At 42.1% G+C, this 25,283-nt stretch overlaps 1 protein-coding gene across 6 annotated transcripts in view; it reads left to right on the top strand.

The window, feature by feature from the left end:
• The window catches only part of FAM120B (family with sequence similarity 120B), a 111,541-nt gene that overhangs the window by 13,079 nt on the left and 73,179 nt on the right, over positions 1–25,283 (top strand). For 5 of the 6 annotated variants that reach the window (XM_008585755.1, XM_008585757.1, XM_008585759.1 and 2 more), the window contains 3 exons: positions 9,272–9,373; positions 19,272–19,444; positions 24,164–24,256. In XM_008585755.1, coding sequence (XP_008583977.1) covers positions 9,272–9,373; positions 19,272–19,444; positions 24,164–24,256 — 368 coding nt within the window. Of the gene's footprint in view, positions 1–9,271; positions 9,374–19,271; positions 19,445–24,163; positions 24,257–24,860; positions 25,032–25,283 lie in introns of those variants that run through there. The other variant, XM_008585760.1, reaches the window with a different exon arrangement.

Below are 25,283 nucleotides of genomic sequence, written 5' to 3'. Positions count from 1 at the left end.
TCAACTTTTTGGCTTTCTACGTGAAATTTACAATTTTAGGATATGAAAATAAAATGTTGCTATTGCTGGTTTATTTATAATAATAACAATAAAGTATATTATGTGTTATTTGCTTGGCTTTATTTGTCCACATGTACTTGAAAGTGATGTATATTCTACAGTTGTTGAGCATAGTGTTCTGTGAATATTGATAGTGTTGATAGGGTTGTTCAAGTCTTTTACTGATGTTCTGTTTACTCATTCCTAGTTCCTGAGAGAATTGTTAAAATCTTCAGATAGCATTGTGAATTTGTCTGTTTATTCCTTCAGTTTTATCAAGTCTTTTACTGATGTTCTGTTTACTCATTCCTAGTTCCTGAGAGAATTGTTAAAATCTCCAGATAGCATTGTGAATTTGTCTGTTTATTCCTTCAGTTTTGTCAGTTTTTGCTTCAGGTATTTTGAAGCTCTGTTTTAGGTGCATATACACTGAAAATTGTTATATTTCTTAATGAAATGACCATTTTAATATTGTGAGATTTCCCCCTTTCTTAAAAATCTAGTAGGATTCCTTGACCTGAAATTAGCTTTTTCTGATATGAATATATGTACTCCAGTTTTCTCACTGTTAATGTTTGCATGGTATATCTTTTTTTCTATCCTTTTACTTTTAAACTATTTCTTTATATTTAAAGTGCATCTCTTTTAAATAGAATATCCAGTCTAACAATCTCTATCTTTTTTAGAGTGTTTAGACCATTCACATTTAATGTAATTATTGACGTGGTTAGGCTTAAGTGTTCCATTTGCCCTTTGCTCTGTACTTTTTCCTCCTTTTTTGACTTCTTTTGGATGATTAATTGAATATTTTGTTATACGTCCTCATCTGGATTATTAGATTTACCCTTTTTTGTGTGGTTTCTCTGAGGTTTACAATATATGTGTTTGACATTACAATTTACCGTCAAGTAACGTTATACCACATTATGTCTAATGTAAACCTCTTATAGTCTGGATTATTAGATTTACCCTTTTTTGTGTGGTTTCTCTGAGGTTTACAATATATGTGTTTAACATTACAATTTACCGTCAAGTAACGTTATACCACATTATGTCTAATGTAAACCTCTTATATCAGGGTACTTTTATTGTCCCCAACATTTTTGGTATTGTTGTTTTATGTCTTCTGTATATTTTTAAAAACTTTTTAATTGGAAATAATTACTGACTCAAAGGGAGTTGCAAAAATAGTGCATAGATTTTCAAAAATAGTGCCTAGCTTCCCCCAAAGATGACAAGACAAAGTACAATATCAAAACCATGAGATTGGTATTGGTACAAAAATGTTAACTATACTACAGACCTTATTCATTTTTTACCATTTCTTACATGCATATGGGGGGGGCGGTTCTATGCAGTTTTATCCCATGTGAAGTTTCCTGTACACACCACCCCTGTCAAGATGCAGAGCTGGCACATCACCCCAGAGGAGCGCCCTGTACTGCCTGCACTGTCCTTGTACATGCACAACTTTCCCACCCTGTTCCCAGGCATTCACTAATCTTTTCTCCATCTCTGTTTCCATTCCTTTTGAGATTGTTATATAAGTGGAAGCATATAGAATGTAACCTGTGGAGATTATGCAGATGTTTAAAACCCCATAACACATGGTTATTACTTTTAGTTGAAACCAGGGGTTTGCAGACTTTTTCTGTGAAGGGTCAGATGAGAATGGATGCCGTAGGTGTTGGGCCCAGGCTCTGTCACAGCTACTCTGGGGTTGTCCTGACAAAGCAGCCATGGACACTAGTACCTAAAAGACACGTGTGGCCGTGTGCCAGTAAGCCTCTATGTAAGTTTCCCAGGTGACAGAATTTGAATTTTATATAATTTTCCTGAGTCACAAATTATTATTCTTTTCATTTTTTCCCAACCATGTAAGAATGTGAGAGGCATTATTAGCTTTCAGGCTGTATATAAACAAGCAGGGCAGACTTGGCCTGCAGGCTGTAGTTTGCCAACCCCTACTTTAAACAGTCAATTCTTTTAAAGAAACTAATAAATGAGAAAATTCTTTTCTGTGTACCGTTTCCAGTGCTCTTCATCACCTTGTGCAGATCCAGGTTTCCATCTAGTGTCATCTCCATCAGAAGAGCTCACTTGGATGTTTCTTGCACACACTCTTCAGTCTTCTGAGTGTCTCCCCTGAATATGTCGTGTTCCATCTTTGCTTCTGAGGTGCAGTTTTGTTGAGTTTGGAATTCGAGGTAGTTTTGTTCTGCACTGTAAGGTGTTGCGTTTTCCTCCGGCTTGCTTCTCTTTTCATGAGGTGACAGTGGCCATCTTATTGTGTTTCCTCACATTGTCAACGTTTTTCTCTTGGTCACTGGTTCTCACTATTTGATTAAGATTAGCTTTGGAGTGGTTTACTTTGTGTTCTCCCATGTGGGGTTCTTGAGGTTCTTGGATCTGTGGCTATATATTTCCTGTCAAATTTGAAAAAAAAAATTGAGCATTATTTCATCGAATATATTTTTCTTTCTTAATCTCTTCCACTTCTTCCTCTGGGTCATTTATTGACTTCTCCTCATAAGGGGACCACATATTTTTGCTTGTTCTCATATCTAGTATTTTTTTATTGTGTGCTGTAACATTTCAGATGCTGTGAAGATTGTTGAGTTTTGTTCTGTCAGGCAGTTGATTTACCTGATCCTTTCAAGCCTTGCCTTTATACTTTATTAGGTGAGTCTGCTGTAACTTTTACTTTAGAGCTAGTGTGACCCTACTCCTGAGACAGGACTTTGCTGGGTCATCCCCTCAGTGCCTGGGTGTTTGCTGAGGTCTGTTCATACTGGCTGGTGGGAAGTCCCGTCTTCAAGCCCTGCACCAGCTCTAGTTGGTCAGCTCCCCAGTAGCTGTTCTTGCCTGGCCTGTCTGAGTCTTGCCCTGTGCACACACAGCTTCATCTTTAACCAGAGTCCCAGGGCGCCTGCTATCTGCACAGCACCCGGCAGACCCAGTCATGACAGCTTACCTCCAGTCTCTGCCTCCTCGTCACAGGGACTGTCTCCTTCTCTAGGCTGCAGTCTGGACAATGCCTCTGGACAGAATTTTGGGGTGATGGTGGGTTTAGCATTGTTTCCCTTCTCTCTGGGATCACAGTCTGACACTGCCCATTGCCGAGCACATGAGTGCAGTTTGTTGATGACAGGAAACCGTCCAGCAGCCCTCCCCCATCACGAGCATCACCCTCTGTCCTCCAGCATCATAACTGCTGATGAAGCCAAGTGCTCATGTGACTCATATTCCTTTTTTGGTGACTTTTTTGCTTTGGAATGTTTTGAGATATTCTCTTTATCCTTTATGTTTAGCAAATATCCTTTCCTCTATGACCTCTGTTTTCTGTTAGTAGAACTGCTGTGAGATGGATGTAGGACTCCCTGGGTCTCTGCTCTGTGTTTCTTCATCTTATAATCTCTGTCTCTTTGTTCTGCATAAGGGAGCATCTCACCTCTTCACTTCTCAACTCTTTGATGGAAGGGTTGCCCCTCTCCCCCACCTCTCTCCATTGAGGCCCACTTTCCACATGCTCTGGATTGAGTCCCCTGCTTCCCACTTCTCCATTAGAGTGCTCTCCCTGTCTTTGCCAGCATCGGCCTGATGATTGGATTCATGCTGGAGTCTCTGGCTTGTGGGGAACACCACCTCTCCTCCCCTTCCCTCATAGACTCCTGCTCTCTACTGACCCCTATATGTTGGAGCGCCTCGCAGTCAAACCCACGCTATCTTGTTCACCTGGCATTGCTTTAAGAGACTATGTCCATGTTGACAAATACAAAGTCTGTTTTTCTGGCTTATGCCATTCCTCTGAAGTCTAGGTATGGTCCTCATCAATTCTGTGTATTCTTCAAGTCCTTAAAACAAATTCTCCCAAATTCTTCCCGTATTCCCTGTCAGAAGTCAGTTCCACTACCAAAGCATATTGTTGTTTTCACCCTCCGGCCCACCGTAGCTTCATCTACGTGGTTATTTATGTGGTAACGCATCTGAAGCCTTTTCTCTCCCAGCTGAGAGCTGAGCTAATGGTGACCTCACAGTGGCGTTTTGCTGCACCTTGCAGATTTCTTGGTGGGAATTAGGTGATCGGTGTATGTTTTTTGAAGGTATGTTTAAAATGTTACCTTTTCAGGGATATATGCATTTAGCATTGCATTCCTTAGAAAAGGGTAACTCTAATGGTTGACTTTCAGACACAGGTGAGAGAGTGACTTGGTCTCTGAAGTCCCATGAGATGAGTGGCGATCTCCATGTCCATCTGACTAGCAGGTGGGAATCCAGCCAAAGTGATATCTAGCGTCAGTGGTGCCTGTAAACCACAAGGTAGATTCTGATGGTCTCTGAAGTCCCATGAGATGAGTGGCGATCTCCATGTCCATCTGACTAGCAGGTGGGAGTCCAGCCAAAGTGATATCTAGCGTCAGTGGTGCCTGTAAACCACAAGGTAGATTCTGGGCACTAGAGCCAATCTCTGAAACTTGCACAGCTTTAGACACTCAGTTGAACCGAAAGGTCTCAAGTCACAGGCACTGAAGTGATAATGTTGATACTTCAAAGTTCCTAATTACAGGTACATTTTGGATAGCCGATCCTCTGGACACTGCAACTCATGTGATTATCTCAGAGCGTACCTCTGTAGGGAGTGTTGGTTTGTTCTGCTCCTATATATATTTTTCTGCAGTTGAATATATGGTGTTTTGATATGCCAGATGGCATAGTGGGCAAAGAGGGGGGACCCTGAGGGCACTCACAGTCCTCAGCCCTTGCCTGTTCTCGCCTCAGATTCTAATAGGTCTCCCTAAGGATAATCTTAGCTTAAATCACTTTATGGAACCTTACACATTTTAGGAAATAGAAGATACTCAGCAAGACGCAATAGGTAGAATCTGTTCTGTTCTTTGCCTTTACGTCTCACTAGTTAGTAGTGCTAAAGAAAAGCCACTTGCATACTGGCAACCTTTAACAACTAAAGTTAATGACCTTTTGTCCTTGTCATTCTTGCCTCATTTTTACCCAGCAGACTTGGAAGGATCCCATGGACACTTTGGGAAAGGTTGGCGGTATTGGGATGGGAAAGTCCCCAGCCTTCTGAATAAAACCATCCCTGTTCAATGGGCTGAACACCCTTGCATAGCACCTAAAGGCTATCAACTCATTGAAATCCTAAATACCTACTTTTCAAATATGTATACAAAAAAGAATATTTGGGGAGTTTTTCTGTTTTTTAAAGACTAAGGCCACACACAATTATAGATTAAACCAGCAGTATTAAAATGTTACAGAACCATAAGGACAAATAAATTTTTAGAAAGTCTGGAGTATTGTTATCGGACTGGGAAATCCCAGTAATGAGGAGGTTGGAGTGGACATTGATGCTAGTCATTCTCTTCCCTGCCCAATGACACCCCATCCCTACTCTGGCCCACTTGAGCAGAGTCAGTGTCGTGAGAGGGAGTAGCAAAAGAACAAGCTTGATGGTGGTATTTTTCCATCTTTCATATGAAATGTTGTCACATGAAGTAAAAAGTAAAACCAACAAGGACCTTCGCCCAAGTGTTTGCTTTGCTCTTCTGAACTCAGAGCCTAGCAAACTGAAAATTCCAGTGACCAAGTCACTCTTTCTTTTAGGAATTGCCAGACCCAACTTCCTCTTCTTTTTCTTGATACATAAAGGATTATTTCATTATAATTCAGACAAACTAAATTATTGCAAACGTTTCTGACTGGTTTCAAAATGCATGTAGATTAATCCTCTGAAATAACGTGGTGCCCCAGAGAATGGGCTAAACTGTAGGATTTTCCAATAAAATACGTTTATTTTTTAAGATCATCTCAGGTAAAGTTTTGCATCTGCCTCTGGTTTTAGAAAGGAGCACTGGGGACTTGTTTGTAACTGTTTGTAACAGTGATGATCTGGATTAAAAATGAAAAGCACTGCCATCTGAATATTTAGTTTTGGATAAAGATGTTGTACAGAGAACAAAACTTATTCTTTGTGAATGTTGACATTTCTAGCGACTGTGTGCTAGCATTTTACCCTCTTTGGTAGACGGAAACAAAGGCATGTTGAGGGGCTGTTATGTGAAAATTAAGAGTTTTTCATATTAGAGGCTTTGTGTAATAAATAGCTGTCAGTACTGAATTTCAAGCAATGTAGTTCATGTTTGCTCTGTGACCGTATTGTGTGGTCAGTGAAACTTCATCAGGTTTAAGTCATCACTTTAAAAAGTAAAAGCTTATTTCACTGATTAAGAAATACCTTGTAATTAATATGGGCATTAACCCTATGTGGACTAAATTATGGAAACAAGGAAATTTGGTGTCTGTATTGATCTTCTGCCGTATTTTGCTTGCTGATTCTTGTACTGAATCATGGTTTTATAGATCCTGTTGAACTGTTCGACATGGGCAGCTGTTTCCTTCTGGTTTGTAACTGACTAAACTGCATGACGTTTTTCTTGGAATTTTCATCCAAAAACTGACTTTCTTATGGCTTAACAAGAAAGGAAATAGTAGAAAATCTGCCTGGTGTTTTTTAATAAAGGACGCCAGTGCTGACCATGAAACTATCTTTACTTTCTCTTTATAAGTTATTTAGAATTAAAACTCTTTGGGAAGCCAACCCTAAACTTCTGTGTTGTGAAGTTTCAGATGAAAGATGATCACTTCTGCACAGATGGTATACAGTATGGTTTTGTGAATATTTTGGTGGTTTCTCAAGGAGACAGTGGTAGTGTTTTGAGTTCCTAAAGCCTCGTAAGAGTTGTCTTTTGGCAGAGAGACTGCACCCTTCTTCAAAGAGCACTTTAGGACTCCACCCACTTGGCTGACTACTTTTCAATGTAATGAAAACCTAGTCAGGAGGGTTACTTAGAAAGAGGGTGTTTCCTTTGTTTTTGTGGGGGTTTTTGTATTTTTTGTTTTTCCTCTCTTTTTTATTGAATCATAATTGATTATACATATTTTAGGGGTTCAGTGTTGATGTATGTTGATCAAATAAATATTACTAGTATGTGTATTGTCACAAATCATACTTATTCTTTATGCCCCTTGTCCAATCTCCCCCCATTCCCCTCTCCCTCCCCCTCCCACCTCTGATAACCCTAGATTTCTTCTCTCCTTCTGAAAGAGTCATGGTTACTCTGTTGATGTGTTGCCTAGATGATCTGTCCAATGCTGAGAGGTGTGTTCAGGTCCCCTAGTATTATCATAGAGCAGATGCTTCTTCTATCACTTTGGAATGGGCTTTATGTAGAGAGACATCCTCTTTTCTTCGGTCTCCACAGGTGACTCTCCTTGTGTCAATGCACTCGAGGGGCTGGCAGGCCATCTGCTCGGTAGTTGTGGTGTCTAGCTGCTTTTGCAGTAGCCGTGGCTATTGTGGTGGCTGTGGAAGTAGTGTTTTTGGCGTGTTTCTTGCCTGGTTGCAAGAGGAGGGGTCAGTCCCCAGATCTACGCCTCAGGACCCCGGGCAGGTCCTGTGGCAGTGGCAGCGTGCCTGGTTGCAGGAGAAGGGGTCGGGGAGGGCCGGTTAGGAGAGAAGTGGAGGCAGGAAGAGGCATGGTGAGTTTGAAGACCATGCAGTTCGTCAGCATGGCTGGAGCGTGACGTGTGAGCCAGAGCCATTGTTCTCAGTGGGGCCCACACCAGCAGCACCAGCACCCACACCGATACCTGCTTCGAAATGCAGAGCCTGGGCCCACTCCAGAAACCTGCTGAGCCAGAAACTTGGGGAGTGGGCTGGATCTGTGCTTTCACACAGCCTCTGGTGATTCTGCAGCAGCTTGGTGTGAGAGCTGCAGGGTGGAGAGGCACACAGGAGGCAGACAGGGGTCTTCACTTTTTTCTGGGGGTCTTGGGCAGCTATTGAGGGATCTTAACTAAGAAGCAACCTGGTCAAATTTCATTTTAAAAAAGCAAAACCCAAAAAGCCTCCATTTACAGTGGAGGTCGGCTTGGATGGAGATGGAGTATGGACAGGAGTGCACTGGGGCCTGTTGCCACTGGTTGAGGACAGGCAGTGATGCCAGTGTGGCGGAAGGGCGGGTGGGTTGCAGCCAGAGTCTGTTTACAGGCCTTGTGGTTTCATGGGTGTGCGGAGTGCAGGAGAGGTCACAGCCGAGAGTGGTGTGGTTTGGGTGCCATGAAGCTGGAGTTACCATCACTAAGATAGGGAATGCAGTGGGGAAAAGGCATTGGGAAGGAAGATGGTAAATTAACCTTCAGGTGTGTTGAACCTTAGACACCTGTGGGGAGAGTAAACCTGGTGGTTCAGTCATGGGTCTTCTGCTTACTAGATATGTGATGATATTTAACCTCTCTGGGCCTTTTGTTCCTTTTGTGTAGCATGGGGATGTAGCTACTACTGCCTCCTTGCAGAGTGCTTGTGAGGATTACACAAACAACATGGAATGTGTGGGTGGACTCGAGGAGTGAGTGAGCGGGTGAGGCTGCTGGCGGGGAGCTGGCCCTGTCGGTCAGAGCGGAGTGGTGGCTGCAGAGGGCTGTGGAGTCCAGGAGGGTTTGAACATGCAGGAGCCCGAAGAGAGGCTTGCGAGACAAGAGAAGGGCTGGTGGAGGATGGAGTCCTCGGAGGATGGTCTGGAGGCCCATGGGGCCAGGACGGGAAGGCAGGCGCAGGAATGGGCAATGGGTGCTGCAGAGAAGATGGGCTGGGAGTGTTGAGTAAGAAAGTCTTCCTCTCACCCTAACTTGCTGAGTAAAGTAAGAGTTGGAATCAGACTGAATTTTTTATGGTAGTTATTACCAACATGCAGAAGAGCCTTTGCTTTAGATTATTTCTACCAGCTTTTCATATAGTCTAATGCAGTAATAGTTTTGGTAGTTGCTTACGTTAGTGAGTTCAAGACGAGAAAGGACTCCCATGTTCCAGCAGTTTTCTCTAAATGTTTTCTGAACAGCGTGGGGTGGCAGGGAGGGAGGCAGGACGTCGCAGGAACCATCAAGATGGTAAGCTGTCTGCTTGTTTGTTTAATTGTTTTGTTCTGAGATTTTGGTCAGTTCCAGAGGTTATAGTTTTTGTTGGAATGAATGGATTACCCTCAGATTGGAGGGTAGGAAACCAATTGTTGGATGACCGAGGTCACCCAGGCACTTTGGTTATGAGAACTTACTGTGGTCATGGACTTTGAGTTGGCCCACCTGGGCAGACTGCGACACTGAGCGTGGTAACACATGTTCTTGTGCTTCTACTGACCCAGCTATCTTTATGCAGATGGCACCAGCACCTGCCCGGCTGTCAAGGAGTGGTTTGTGTACCCTGGGAACCCACTGAGGCACCCGGACCTCGTCAGGCCCCTGCAGATGACTGTTCCAGGTACAGACAGCCTTGATTTAAATAAATCAAAAATATATTCATTGTGTAAGTCCAAAAATGGATCAGTTGTGGAAGCATCTTTTTCCAGAACTGCATGTACAGTAATTTTCATCTCAACCCTTGGCCCACGATGAATGTACCTATCTAATAACATACTAAAACAACGTAAGAAAGGGCGCCATAGCAGATTTACCTTGGACCAGTCTGCCGCATGGCTCTGCCTCTCTTCTCCCTCCACCCTGCTCAGGGTCCACAGCAGTGGGAGAGGAAAGAAGCATCGGCTGGCCGTGGTCAGAGTCCACTGCTGCAGCGGCCCCAGGGCCCAACCCCCAGCAGTCACTCAGCAGACGTCCTCAGCGTTTGACAAGATTGGGTTCTTGATATTCGGTTTCAGTCGTCTCTTTTCTTCTCCCCACCACTGAAAGTTACTTTGATGAGTTCTGGAGTGGGAGAGAAGAGGTAGAAGAGTGTTATTTTAACTGGAAAAACGTTTTGCACTCAGCAGACGTCCTCAGCGTTTGACAAGATTGGGTTCTTGATATTCGGTTTCAGTCGTCCCTTTTCTTCTCCCCACCACTGAAAGTTACTTTGATGAGTTCTGGAGTGGGAGAGAAGAGGTAGAAGAGTGTTATTTTAACTGGAAAAACGTTTTATTTTCATGGGCGGGATCTTAAAACACGAGGGACAGAAAGACAAAGTTCACGTAAAAATTAGCTGAGGGAAACCTGAAGAGAAGCCAGCCGTTCTCCGTACACACAGTCAGCATCTGAGGAAGGTCAGGTGTTTGCCACTGCAAGGGGGCGTTCGAGGCTGGGTTTATTTGTAGTGGCCCGTGTCATTGTTTCAGAGAACAAGTGTTTTTCTAAAACTTTGATGTTTTATATGCGTTGAATGCTCTGCTGTCACTATTATCTGTCATCACACAAGCCTGCAATTTACCACATATGGCTCTGAGCACTGCAAATGGTTTTGTTTTTTGTTTTTTTAATAAGTGGAATTGTGTGGGGAGAGAAGCTCAGAAAAGCTATTATAGGGAATGTTCCCTTATTCTGTTAATCAGTGATAGACTCCAATCTAAAAAAGTAAATATCACAAAAACAAAGTAAAATACATTGACATTTGTTTTTATAGTGAGAAGTATTTTTTACTTATTTTTATTTTTTTAATTAAAAAAAAATTTTTTAAATCATGATTGATTATACATATTTTGGGGGTTCAGTGTTGACGTATGTTGATCAAATCAATATTACTAGCACATATATTGTTACAAATCACAATTATTCTTTATGCCCCTTGTCCAATCTCTCCCTGTCCCCCTTTCCACCCCATCCCCACCCCCCAGTTACCCTAGATTTCTCCTCTCCCTCTGAAAGAGTAGTGGTTACTCTGTTGATTTGCTGCCTAGATGATCTGTCCGATGCTGAGAGGTGTGTTCAGGTCCCCCAGTATTATCATGGAGCAGATGATGCTTCTGTCACTCTGGAATGGGCTTTGTGGAGAGAGACATCCTCTTGTTTTAGCCAAAAATATTTTCCAAAAACGTTTTGTTATGTATGTAATTTTCATCTTATAGTATCTTTCTAAAAATAATATGGAAAATGATTATTACAGTTGTCTTCATTGTTTGAATTAAAGAGAATATTTGGCTGTTCATCATCATATCATGAGTTGATTTTAAAGCCCACTCTGTATAATGTTTACTAAATTCTAGAAGTCATATTGGTATCAGAGACTCCTTCTGGGGCTTATGGATTACAGTTGTCTTCATTGTTTGAATTAAAGAGAATATTTGGCTGTTCATCATCATATCATGAGTTGATTTTAAAGCCCACTCTTTATAATGTTTACTAAATTCTAGAAGTCATATTGGTATCAGAGACTCCTTCTGGGGCTTATGGAGCATTCTCCTTGGCTGAGTTGCAAAGTCTTTGCGTGTAGCTTCAGAGACATGAGTCAGGTTTCTGCTTCTGGAAGGAGTTCTGGAAGCCAGCGCCGAACACGGAGGGCCATGTCTCTGACACATTCATGTAAACTAGAAATATGGTTTTGAGCTTGCATGGCAGCTGATTTAGACAAATGATTCTCTTTGTTATTTATGATAAATAGACAAGATTTAAACATTTAAATGCTTTTCAGTATCCATGAGGAAAAACCCAAAGAATTTTATACTAAAGTGGAATGCAGACAATCCAATTTCCTGTCTCAGGCATTCTCACTTACACAATGTATAATTGAAAAGAGTAGGATCCTGCCGATTGACCCTCTTTCCACCTTTCAGGAAAACCTTTGAAATGTTCTTGTTGCCACCTTAGAGGCAGTTATTTCCAACTAAGACAAGCAACAGTGTTGCCATTAGAGTTACCATCGGATCCCATATCTGATTTTTCTTGTTCTTCTAAGTTCATTTTAATTACGTTGATCTCATAAATGCTGTATTTTTCAGTGAGTCTCTTGATATAGTTGCCAGTGTCCTTTCTCTTTTAAAGACTTTTTTCTCTGAGCACATGTGATTTAATACTTGCTTTCTTCAATGGTAAAAACAAAAAAGAAATCACAGATATTTTTCAGCAAAGTGGAAGGGAGGCAGAAGGGTTGCAGGAAAAAAGTATAGAGATTACTTAAAAGTTAGGAAGGGGAAAGAATTAAAATTGACCAGCCAGGGAGCAGAAAAAGAAATCTCATTACTGGTTGCTATGGTCTGAATATTTGTGTACCCCCAAATTTATATGTTGAAAACCTAATTACGATTGTGTTGGTATTAGGAGGAAGGGCCTTTGGCAGGTGATTAGGTGACTAGATGGGATTTAGTGCCCTTATAAAAGAAGCCCCAGAGTGCTGCCTTGCCTTTTCCACCATGTGAGGACACAGTGAAAAGGTGCCATCCGTGACCAGGAGGTGGCCTTCACCAAACCATGCTGGCACCTTGATCTGGACTCCCAGCCTCCAGAACCTTGAGAAATAGATTTCTGTTGTTATGTTACCCAGTGTTGGACTGGATCATAGACCCCTCTGCCCTGTCCTGTGCAGGTCATGAGTCAGGTAGCTGAAAAAAGATTCTGGCGGCTGATAACAGGATAGACATGCTTTATTCTGATATGAGCTCTGCCGGCCAGCAGTTCAGAGCCATTGCCTTTCATACTGAAAGTACACAATGCTGGCAACAAGCCAAGGAGTACATGGGCGTGCATGTACAGTCACACCACTCTTATATAACTTGCTTATAATGGATATGCTGAACATACCCAGCCGGATATGAGGCGAGGGGGCCTGACTATACTGACTCCGTTTTCCTCACACCCAGTTTATGGTATTTTGTTATAGCAGCTCACATGGACCAAGACACTGGTCTGATTCCTGTCTGTGTTCCCTGTCTTTATGTCTGTGCATGTGTGTACATGTATAGGGTGCATATGCTACATTTCTTTTATTTTACAATATGAGGGCACTTCAAAAACTTCACGGAAAGATTTGTGTTATCTTTTAATTCTATTTTCCCATAAATTTTTTAAAGTACTCTTCATATCCTGAAAGATGGTGTTTCTGATAACACAATGAGGATACAGCTTAGCTTCCTTTCCCTGTCGTGGCTCATAAGGTGGCCATGGGTTGTGCGTGTGTCTCTCGTTCTCAGTACACCATCCCTGCTCTCTTGTGTCTCCATGTCTCTAACATTCTGCATTCTGTGGGTGCAGACCAGACAAAAAGCAAGAATTTGAAATAGCCTTTTCTATCACCAGAACTGGAAGTTCTTCTTTAGACAAAGTACAGGTGATATTTTCTGTTCTCAGTGTCATTTGTTAGTCATTATAAGCATATCCTTATTTTAGAAACCTAGGAAAGTTAATTGCACACATCTGATTGGTAATTTGTTTGTCTTGAATGACTTAAGTGTCACTCAGTAATCATTAAGCGTAGTATTTCTTAGCTACATGAGATCTTTTCATTTACCAGAGCTTACAGAATATCTTAAAAGACTGTTTTACAAAATGAAATGAGGTGAAGTCATACATTTCATGGAAAAGAAAAGGGAGGGCTATAGTTGATTTATTCTGTCATTTGCTGTTAAAGATTGTAGTGAAGTTTTTTTGTTTTGGCTACTCCTACATATACCGTTGAGGGTTTTCATCTCGACATTCAGTGCATATGGGTCAAGAAAGTCTTGACAGATCTTGGAGATTTCTGTGAGTGGTAAAAGAAGGCTGTTATGTATGTGCGTGTGCATGCACTCGGTAAGGCGCTGCTCACGTACCCACCAGTCTCTGAACTACCTACTCTGGCCATCACAGACCAAGATAAGTGTGTTAAAATCTCAATAGCAGTTTTTCTCCTGTTTATAAAAATAGTATGAAGCTTTGTCAAGTAAGCGTATTTCCAATGCACAGTAGAGTCACAAAATGAGAGTTGGATTTTGATTTGAATACATTTCATAGCCACATTCACTCTGTCTAGAATGCATTAGATAGACGCATTGTCATTTTGCAAGCACAACATTAGACCACTTATCCACAAAATTGTGGAGTTTTATATATTGAGCTCTTAATGTATTCTACTCTGTTTGTATCTGAATAAATTTTTTTGCTTATTATAAATAAGCTATTGAAGTTCATCTGGTTAGAATAAAGGTTCACTTTGCATGTGAGTACTCAAGGTTTTTTATTTTGTTTTCTTTTGGCCAGGAATGCTCTACCAACAGAGAATGCTAAATAAATAAATAAGCTATTGAAGTTCATCTGGTTAGAATAAAGGTTCACTTTGCATGTGAGTACTCAGGGTTTTTTATTTTGTTTTCTTTTGGCCAGGAATGCTCTACCAACAGAGAATGCTAAATAAATATTCATTTAAATTGAACTTGTGAATTAAAACTTTACAAGTGAACTTGAGAAATATGATATATGCAGGTTAATTCTAGGAGTTTTACCTCTCACATCCTGAGAGTGGACAAAAGCCAGACTTTTTGTTTTTGTTTTTGTTTTTGCCCTAGCGATATGCAAAGAAAATAACCTTGAGATAATTAAAAAACCCAGCTATTAAAATACTTTTTTTCCATGTGGAAAGCACATAAAAGTGTCATGGGTTAGCATCTAGCATGTCTTTTATTCATTCACCTGTGCTTAGACCTGTAAAAACACAAAAGGGGTTGTTTCACCCCTTCACCCTGGGGTGAAGTCCTCCCAGACATCCTTCAAGATGGTCTTCAGAGTTGTCAGTCATAGAAATGACCTCCTTTGCCTATCCTCCTGCTGGGTCCGCTGGGGCTTAGTCCCTCCTGAACAGCTCCAAGGCTGTCCTATCCATCTGTTCATACAAAAACTTTTACCAAGTTATGTAATTAGATTTCTGAGGCTGATGTGTTTTAGATGTGCTAGTGGCTGACCTGGAGTCCAGATTGCTTGTTTAGGTCTCTAGATTACTGCTGGAAACATTTCAGCTGCACATGGAACACTGGGCAAAGTGCAGGGGCCACCTTTGATTTTTGTTGGCAGCATGTCTTCTCCCACGACCTAGATAGTGTGTGTGTGTGTGTGTGTGTGTGTGTGTGTGTGTGTGTGTGTGTGTGTGTGTGTGCTTTTCCACACCAGCTGGTTTGAGCTGCTCTCCTCTGAGCTGATCTGCTTTCCAGTTGTAATTAAGATATGTTCCTTGTAAACAGAAATTACTTACTTAAAATTTCCTTTGCATTTTGTAGTCTCAGCCATTGTAGGTTATCACACCAGAGTTAACCATTTTTCTTAGAGTGAGCTTACCACTAGAAGAGAACTAAACTCAGTGGTCCTTCAAAAAAATTCAAGCCCTCCCCTAGTTAAGATGATGACTGGAAATCTGTCAGCTGAGAAGTAAATTTCTGCCTGGACAGGAGGACCTGACATTTTACTGCATTTTGGAAAAGAAGCAATGTTATAATTAAGGCCTTTTTATAGAGTCATCAAAGGACCTCCACATGTCCAAGGGATGTTCTGCTTGTAGCATCAAAAGACAGAACGTAACCTTGGAATATGCTGCCTTCTATTAAAGACAAAGACCTGCAAGTTTTGGAGAAAGCTATGGATATGTCTTGTCTCCTAATTTAATATACACATAGGCATTTAGTGAATATTTCTTGACTAAGTAAGTTACTGATTGAATTTAGGATTAAAATTCTCTGATATTAAAGAGATTTATGAGGGCATGTTTTTCATTATGGTAGTTTTCTATAATCTATTGTATCATTAGACCTCCTCAAGAACCAATTCCTTTGTTATTGGTATGTTTTTCTTTTTTGTCCGTGTAAACGGTTTCTTAGCCTTTTTGTTGAAGGATGTCGAGTGGTATTCAAACTTTGTCTGCATCAGAATCACCTGGCAGGCATGTTTAAAACATCACTAGGCCCCACCCCTAGAATTTCTAACATCTGGGATGGGACCCAAGAATTTGCATTTCCAGATGATACTGAGGTTGACTGTCTAATAAAAGATACTGGGGAAGGAAAAGTAAAACTCATCAATTCCGTAAAGAAATGGTTCATTCAGTCCATTCATACGCACTGATGCTTGCACTTCCAGCTTCTCTGCTGGCGCCTCACTGTGGAAACCCGTTGTTTTCTATCGCAGTAAGCGCCACCACACCTGTCTAGTCCAGAAGCCGTAAATCTGGGGTCTTCCTCTCCCTCTGTGTATCTTTCACCTGATCGTCTCTTAGATCCCTCTTAGACCCGTCTGCCTCTTCCCATCCCTCGCCTCTCTGCCTTCTTTCCGTTTCCCTTTGCATGTTCCTCCAGTCAAACTCCTATGTAGCCCGAGCCCTCTTCCAAAGCACAGACCACATTCTTTCAGGTTGGCCTTCAGTGTCTTCCTGTCGTTCTTAGGATAAAGACCTGTGCTGCTGAGGTTTCCCTTCCCTAAACTTGCCCCTTTCCTGTTTCATCCTAATTAATTCTTGCTCTTTCTTCAAATCTCAGCTCAAATCTCTCTTGCATGCTCTTCCCCCGCCCCCTAGTTAGAGTCCTCTGTGCTTTTCTTCTGTAGTACACTTTGTAGTTCTGTATTGTTGTTGTTATTTGGTTAGTTCCTGTGTGTTCCACTAGATTGCAAACTCCCTGAGGGCAGACGCTGAGTCTTTTTCATTCCTACTTCTGACTCCAGTTCCTACCATGATGTCTGGCATGTGCTAGTTACTCAAAAGTAGACGTTAAGTGGGTGATGAATTGAATGTTTGGACAGATGGGTAGGAAGGAGGACAGTAGGAAGGGTTTTTATCACATACCCATTCCTGCCTCCTTTCAATCCCAGAGGAAATGTCCTTCATCCAGCAAAGCCCAGCCCAGACGTTCCTGCCCATCTCTTCTATGAAAACCCCCTTGAGGTCCTTGCCCCAGTCTGTTGTTCTCTTTGACCTTCAGTATTCCTAATGAAACCTTTGCACTGTGGTATTACAGTTTGTTTGCATGCTTTCTCCTGCAAGCTCTCCCCAGGCAGCACTGTTCATCTTTCGTGTGGGGCCACTGGGACCGGGCAGAGCACCTAGGACTGTAGGCATCAGTGCATATGAACGGGTGAATGGCTTTTTCAGTTCTCAGCCTTCACAGAAACTTCTGTGACAATGTAGGTTAAAAAAAAAAAAAGCTGGTAAACAATTGAATAGTTTTGTGTTTCTTTCCCTCCAGTCTTTTTTTAGACAGACACTTATAAATCTCTTCCCTGGAGTTTTGTTCCTGCAGGGAGTGAGTCACAGGGCCATGAGTAAGCAGTCCCTAACTGTTCGTTCAGGAACAGCCATCCTTAGTTTGTTACTCACACTATACTTATGTCTAGATATACCTCATGAACCTCTTTTTTTTTTTTTTTGTATTAAAATTATATGTATAAGCAAATGAAAGGCAAGGCAAAATCTTACACTGTCCACCACTGGACTCTCTCAGCTATGTTCATAATGTTTTATATGCATTGAGAAAAAGGACTAGAAGCTATATTCCAAATATGGTTATACCTGGGTGGTGAGATTGTTGGTTATTTTTATTTTCTTCTCTATGCTTTTCTATTTTTTAAAAATTTTTACAATGTTTGACTTTTGTGTTCAGAAAAAAATGTTTTTCAAATACTTTAGTATATTTGAATAACTATAGTAATGGAAGATGCATTATTTACTTAGATCAGAGGTTGGCAAGCTTTTTCTGTGAAAGGTCTGATGGTGAGTCTTTAGGTCTTGCCTTCCATGTGGTCTCAATCACGTCATCAGAGTAGGGTTGGAGCCACAGACGGTGGGCGCACCAGTGAGCGTGGCAGTGTTCCAACAGCACCTTGTTGGTGGACATTGAAACTGGAATTTCATATCATTTTCTCATATTATTAATTTTTTTCAGCCATTTTGGGCTGGCCTGTGGCTCACTTGGGAGAGTGCGGTGCTGATAACACCAAGTCAAGGGTTAAGATCCCCTTACCGGTCATCTTTTTAAAAAATAAATAAATAAAGTAAATAAAAATATGAAAACTGTTCTTAGTTCACAGGCTATATGACAATAGGCAGCAAGTTGGATTTGGCCCGCAAGCTGTAGGCCCTGCCTTCAATGATTATTTTCCCGAAAGTGTGTTTCTAAGATGTAGTCGCTGACACAGTGATTATCTCAAAATAATATCTCTATCTTAAGTACTAGTGCTGTCGATTTTTTTTTTGCAATTATCTTTAGCATTTTCTTTCTCTAAAGAGAAAAAAAGATTTTTTTTTTTCCCCTCTCCAAAATAAATAGTGAACAAGCTTTTCTGGTAGAGGGAACACTTCTGCCATTTCAGAAATGTAGGTGACTTTTGCCTGCTTGCTTCATTCTGGTGATGGAAATACACCACTGAGTATAGTAAATGGCATCATGGACATGTAAGAAAAGAAAGAGAAGAATTTCCTTTTTTGAGTCGTTTAATTCTGAAACCATGTGGCAGTGAGTTTTGTTTCCTTAGTAATAAATGTGTGCAACACTTAGATTCTAGCCATCCTTAGACTTTTGGCAAACACTATATGAGTATAGCCACGTGGCCCTAAAAGAAAGTCACAGCTGCTGGTGATAGCAGGAGATGTGTTACCGATTGCAGTGTGCCCGATCGTAGTACTGGCACCTCTCTGTTCAGAGGTAGAGACAGAGCTGCCCCTGTGTCTGCAGCTGTGTGTGTCTTCCTTCAGACACACCACAGTTTCTTTTGATTTAAGTAAACGACTTAGGGCTTTTTCTTTTGATTTTAACCATTTAACTGTATACATGAAATATGGAAATGAAACACTCAAAGTTAGATTTGGGGAATTTCTGTTTGTTTAATAGGTTTAGGGAAGTGCTTTCCAAAGCACAGGGTCTACAGACGACCTGCTTCCAAACCTTCTCGGTTGTTAAGATGAAGATTTACAGACACCCATACCTGTTAAATCAGAATTTCTTCACATAGATTCCAGCAAAGTGCATTTTTACAGTCTCTACAGCTGACTGTTTTGCACATGAACGTTCCAAAACCATTGGTTGAGGGGAGCAAAAGAGAGCAAACTAAAAGGGGTAGATTGATGATGTTCCAACCAGTGCTCCATCGTGGCTGCATCTATCTCAGTACATTTGAAACATGTTCTGAAAAGCATTCTCAACTATAGAGGGTACAGCCTGGGTGAAACAAAAAAGCCCCTAGTTTCCCTCAAAACTTAGCCATTAAAATAAAGACGAAGAATGCTTTCAATGAAATACACATATGCCTGTCAGTTAGGTTTTACTTTGTTTTGTTTTTAAACTAGCAGGCTCTGTTTATATTTACTTTCTAGCTCCTTTGTGCTTTAAAGTCCCAAGTTTATCAGGAAGGGAAGAGATTTGCTTCCTTTAACTGTGTTCTACAAGAAGCATATTATGACTTGCTGCTGCAAAGAATAATGGTAAATGGACTGTTGTTTTTTTCACTAGGGGGGACACCCAGTTTGAAAATACTGTGGCTGAGCCAAGAGCCAGGAATACAAGCCCGGCGTTTGGACACACTCCTAGCCTGCTTCAACCTTTCCTCCTCCAAAGAAGAACTGCAAGCCGTGGAGAACCCATTTAAAGCTTTGTGCTGCCTCTTGATCTACCTCTTTGTCCAGGTAGTGTTGAGCTCCTTGTTCCAGTCACTGCGATCTGCTATTTACTGCTGGCCTCACCGTTCGAGAGATGCAGGCTGTGGGATGTTGCCGTGGGCTGGTCGCCTGAGCATCGTTTTCCTATGTCTGTTCCATGGAACATTTAGTCCTTTGAGATGCTCTAGAAGTAGAAAAGGTTCTGTGCTCTCTCAGGCTTAGAGACCGTGATGCACATAAGAGTACTGGTGGCTCAGGAATCTTTCAGGTGAAGGAAACCGCTTTGCTTTGCTTAAACTTTCTCATGCTTTTTGTGCCTGCTGATTTTTGGGGTGTTGTCCGGGTAGCTGTTCCTGGGTTAGTGCAGTGTGAGAAGGGACTTGGCTGCAGTCTAGGCTTCTTCCTCAGTGGCTCTGTGCCTCTGGGCAAATCGCTTCAGCTTTCCTGAGTGAAGTCCACTCCTTCATCCAGCAGTCGTTGACTGAGCTCTTGCCTCTGTCTGTCTGAAAGTGAGATAATAGTAACAGCTTCCTCCCAGGGTTACTGGGGCAGTCACATTCTAGAAAATATGAAAAGCGTTTTGCAGAAGTGCCCCAATAAGGTGCTTGCGGGTATCGTCGTCATCACCACTGTTGTCCTCCTAACCTGCTAACTTAGTGTGCTGTAGACCATAGGCCATGGTTAGGAATTGCAGCACTTAGTGTATGTGTGAAATCGTAAAGGCCAATTAAAAGATTTCCCTCTGTTGTCCTCCTAACCTGCTAACTTAGTGTGCTGTAGACCATAGGCCATAGTTAGGAATTGCAGCACTTAGTGTATGTGTGAAATCGTAAAGGCCAATTAAAAGATTTCCCTTTTTAATAGTTTTCTACATACATGATAACATTTGGACACCTTAAAGAGGGGCTGGAGATACCTCCATCTTCCAGCCCCTCTTTCTTTGCACACCTCCTCCCTGCCTCTCTTCCCCGCTCTGTTAATTTAAGATGATTTTTGTCTCACTGTTGACAAAGTGTCTGTCTCTTCAGCCCATTGACTCTTTCTCTTGAGCTCTCTTGGCCTCTCAGGCCACTTTGTCAGCTCTTCTGATCTCCCTATGTGATGAGTCTACTTGTAATAACCATTAAATTTTCATTTGCCTGGAATAGAGTTACGTAATTCTGTTTTTCAGACCTGAATTTACATTATGAAATATCGATTGTCTTTAAGAAATTTATTCTTATTATAGAATTATGTCCCAAGGGAAGCTTATGCTGGTTTTTCCTTTCTAAATGTCATCTTGGGCCTGCCCAGTCTAGCTAACTCTACATTTTATATTTTGTGAAAATGTGGCATGGCTAAATAGCTCTTAGAGATTTTATTGTTTCATGATTGGTTTAAATGTATCAAATAAGTTTAATTTTTGCATTGCTATTTTGAGTAGAATCCTTCATTATTTGCACGAGAGTTATTAGCAAAGTATAAACTAATATAGGATGGTAGGAATTAGTTAATATTTAAATGTAAAAACACATTTCTTTTGATATTAAATATGCATGCATATAATATCAGTTAATATTTTCTGTGCATTGTTCATTAGTCTACAGGTGCCTAGGGTTGAAGTTGAGACATAGTGTGGATTGGGAATTGATGGATAGCCAATATGCAGTTTCCTCACCCATAAAAAAAGTGTTTTGTCCTCAGTCCTGTATGTGTGCGGCCACAGGAATGCCGTTGCATCAGTACTCCTGGGACACACACGTCGAATTGTTTTTTCCAGCAGTAGAGATGGGTCGTTGAGCCTGTTTGTGGTCATTCAACACAGCTCTACTCTCTCATTAATTGTGCAGGTGATTGTCAGTTATTAAAATCCACTTCAACCAGAGAAAGTCCAGAATCTTAGAATACTAGCTTTACATCCCTGTATGTATAAACCCGAAGCAAAACCAGCATCAGGAGGAGAATTTTTACCTTTTTCCTGTTAACAATGACCTTTTACATAAAGTCTCTTCAGCATAAGTTATCACAAGTAGACTTGGTGGCTTGGCTTTAAAGGAGATGTTTAAATTGGAACCTTTTAAAACTAGAAAATAACAAATGGAGCAGTCAATGGTATTCCTTAGATTAAGAAGGTACTGTATTTTCATTCACAGGGATAATTATTCTCTTAGACTTAGTGAGGCTAAAAAAAATAAATTATAAAAATATCATAGTTTTATATAGTTAAACCTAAATTAGGTGTTTCAGTGTGCAGTATGGATAAAATTGAATACTATTCAGTGCATGGAAACTGCAGAGAAAGTAAACACACTAGTTTGGTCTGACCTCCAAGTTAACAACAATAACAAAAGATTTTTTAAAGACTTAGCTGGGAGAATCCTCTGAAAGGGTGAGTTTGCATCGTAGAAATGGTGCTTATTTTATGTAATGTAAAATAGAGCAAATGCTTTATGATAATACACGCCTTGTAAGTGTGACAGTTATATCCATGGCGTGCAATTCTAAAAAGATTGGATATTACTAAGGATCTTTGGCATCCTCTAATATGTTTTAAATTTAACTATAAAAATGGTGGTAGAGTGTGAAATTGGTTAACTATGAAAAAAGATGACATTAAATAGTTACTCTTTTCTCATAGGTTGGTATTTTAAGATCAGTGTTCTTCAAGAGTTACTGACAGCAGGAAGAATTACGTACCAACGCAGCTCCGTCTGTTCAGAGAGATGGGGGTCACACTTGGTCCTGCTTCTAAGACTGGGATCTTTTCTTTTGTTCATGAGTTCTATACATTTGTAGATTTTCTCCCCCCTGACATAATTAGGATTGCTGTCATTGATACAAAGATAACACCTCCTTTGGAATAAAAATGGGATAGGATAGTGACAGAGAATGTCACCGGATCTTAGCAGCAGCCACTATCTTCCACCTGGGCGGAGGTGACACCTGCCAGAAGTACTTGATGCGATGCCTTTCATGGTCCCTATGGACCAGTCTTTCTTTTTTTTTTATTTTTATTTATTTATATTTTTTTTTACCTTTTTGTCTTTTTTACTGACCGGTAACGGGATCGCAACCCTCGATGTCGCGCCCGTACCGGGGACCGGCAACGGGATCGCAACCCTCAGTGTTGTGCCTGCACTGCGCTCAGCCAGTGAGCGGGAACCGGTCTCCACATGGGATCCGAACCCTCAGCGGGAGCGTTGCCGCATTCCCAAGCGGCGCACTCTCCAGTGCGCCACCGGGCCGGCCCAGTCTTTCTGATTTGTGTGTGGTGGGTCAATTTATGGGGAGTAGGCATATTACCCAGGAAAAATCAGTGGGATTGTTACTGACGGGTTTGTTGTTGTTTTCCTGGTTCTTTGTCCTCAAGCCTTTGCTTGCCACAGAATGCACTCCTCTGTGAAAAGAAGTTCTGTATTCCTGTAATGACAGTAAGTATCTGGGAGGCAGAACTGGTGGCTGAGCGAGGAACGTTGTGGCCTCGTGACCAGGTGAGGCAGTGGAGGGCAGTGGAGCAGAGCTCACTGTCGGTGAGTCTCACTGCCCGTCCTTTTTGCTCTTCGGTCCTCTTCAGCTTCATAATTGACTTGACACCCAGCTACTCCCATTCTGTTTCTTCCTTTTTCTGGCTTCTCTGTCTCTCCTTGTTTCTCTCACACTTTCTTGTTGGACCTTGATTCCGGAGAGGATTGGATAGGACTCAGATGGGGGTCTTGCCTTACTCTAACCTGGAATCTGAAGACACAGGTTTCCTCTGGGCTCATTGAAGGTGGTTATTTGCCCCAGCTCTCGGCTTAGCTATGGATGCTCCCTGTCCGGAAGCCCCAGAATGGTCTGCTCTGTGCAATTTCTGCCAGAAACAGTCATGTGTATTGCTCTAAAACTCAGACGTAGATGTCACCTCATGATTCCTCCAGACATTCTGGAGCTTTCTGCCTTGCTGGCGAGTAACCTTTCTAGAAGTCCAGGTTCCCTTGTGTAGTGTGGCCTGCGAGTTGTGTGCACAGCCGAGGACACTGTGGAGAGAGCTTTACAGCCAGGGGCTGTGGGCAGTAGAGGAGAGGCTGTGCTTTCCCCACCCGCATGTCGTCTGTTGCCCCAAGGTCTGATGGACTACACGGGTGTGCATTTGTACCTGTGTGCATGTGCCTGTGAGTGCACCTGTGTGTGTGCACACATGTGCCTGTGTGTGTACTTGTGCGTGTGTCTGTGTGGATGTGTGTGCCTATGCCTGTGTGTGCATATGCCTGTGAGTGCGCCTGTGCATGCCTGTGAGGGCACTTGTGTGTGCCTGTGCGTGCCTATGCCTGTGTGTACATATGCCTGTGAGTGCGCCTGTGCGTGCCTGTGTGTGCATATGCCTGTGGGTGCACTTGTGTGTGCCTGTGTGCATGTGCCTGTGAGTGGACCTGTGTGTACCTGTGAGTGCACCTGTGCCTGTGTTTGTGTGTACCTGCATACTTATTCCTATTTGTGCATGAGCCTTTGTGTGCACATGCCTGTGAGTGCACCTGTGCATGTGCCTCTGCACGTATGTATGTACCTGTGTGCATGTGTGTGCTTGTGCATGTGTGTGCCTGTGCCAGTGAGTGCACCTGTGTGTAGACACGTGTGTATGCCTGTTTGTGTGTGCACACGTTTGCACCAGTATGCACCTGTGTTTGTGCGCACCTGTGTTTAGTAGTTGAGCTCAGTTAACAAGAAACGTTGATTTTTGTTTGTTTTTCCTGTAGCCTAATGCTGGCTTTCTCTTTCTGTCCTTGTCAGGTGGACACTCTTTGCCTGGAGGATTTGCATGCATTTATTGCTCAAGCCTTGTGCCTCCAAGGAAAATCAACTGCACAGCTCGTAAACTTACAGGTACAGACATGACTGATTGATTGTCACAATCCTGAAGACACCCATACAGTGATCACAGGGTCAGCATTCTTTCCAACCGTTTTTTTCCCATTATAGTTGGTATTTCACAGAAAAGATCAGGAAGGCATATTTAGTCAAGATCTTTTCATGATGTGGTGGTTTGTCTTCATTTCTTAGCTCCAAGATGAGCAGCTGATTCAGATGCTAACAAGCGCTGCCTCATTTCCAGTTTTGAGAAAAATGTAGTTCTCTATGTCGTTTTGAAGAGAATAGTTTATTTGATCCTATATAAACCATATTAACTTCTGGAAAAGAGCACTTTCTTCTGGTGTTGGCAGCTGTGGCCTGTGCCCGTCCTGCGCTGCCTGGCTGTGCACCACTGAGGGCGGGTGCTGGCCGCACCTCCCTGGCCTCCTCTCCCAGCACAGTGCTCACAGCACGTGTTCAGTGAAGACTGTTGCACATGAGGGCACCTCAGCTGGGAGATCTGTATCCACTGTTGGTTTTAGTCAAACTTTGCAAGAGTGTTTTTTCTCTAATTTCACGGAAATGGCCTAGTTACAGCTAAACTCCGTAACTCTTCTCTGTGGCTGCTTCCTTTTAGGTCTGTCTCACAGGTATTTATTGTTGGAAGATCCCAACGTCAGGTCAGTTGTTGATGGATCCTTGAGGCTTTGCTTTATACGTGCCATTTGATAATGATAATTAGTTTTATCCATAGTTTCTATTTTATCGTGTTAGTTTTTACTTGTCTTTCTAGGGAAAAAAACTAATGCATTTCGTTTATAAATGACCTTTTTTTTTTTTTTTGTCTTTTTTTGTGACCGGCAACGGATCGCAACCCTCAGTGTTGCGCCCGTACCGGACCGGGACCGGCAATGGGATCGCAACCCTCGGTGTTGCACCCGCACCTCGCTCAGCCAGTGAGCGGCCGGTCTGTATGTGGGATCCAAACCCTTGGCGGGAGCGCAGCCATGCTCCCAAGCAGCGCACTGTAGCAGTGCGCCACCGGGCCGGCCCTAAGCTA

This window comes from Galeopterus variegatus, unplaced genomic scaffold (genome assembly GCF_000696425.1).
Source record: "Galeopterus variegatus unplaced genomic scaffold, G_variegatus-3.0.2 Scaffold3699, whole genome shotgun sequence".
NCBI lineage: Eukaryota > Metazoa > Chordata > Mammalia > Dermoptera > Cynocephalidae > Galeopterus > Galeopterus variegatus.
This window is presented reverse-complemented; position numbering and strand designations above follow the sequence as displayed.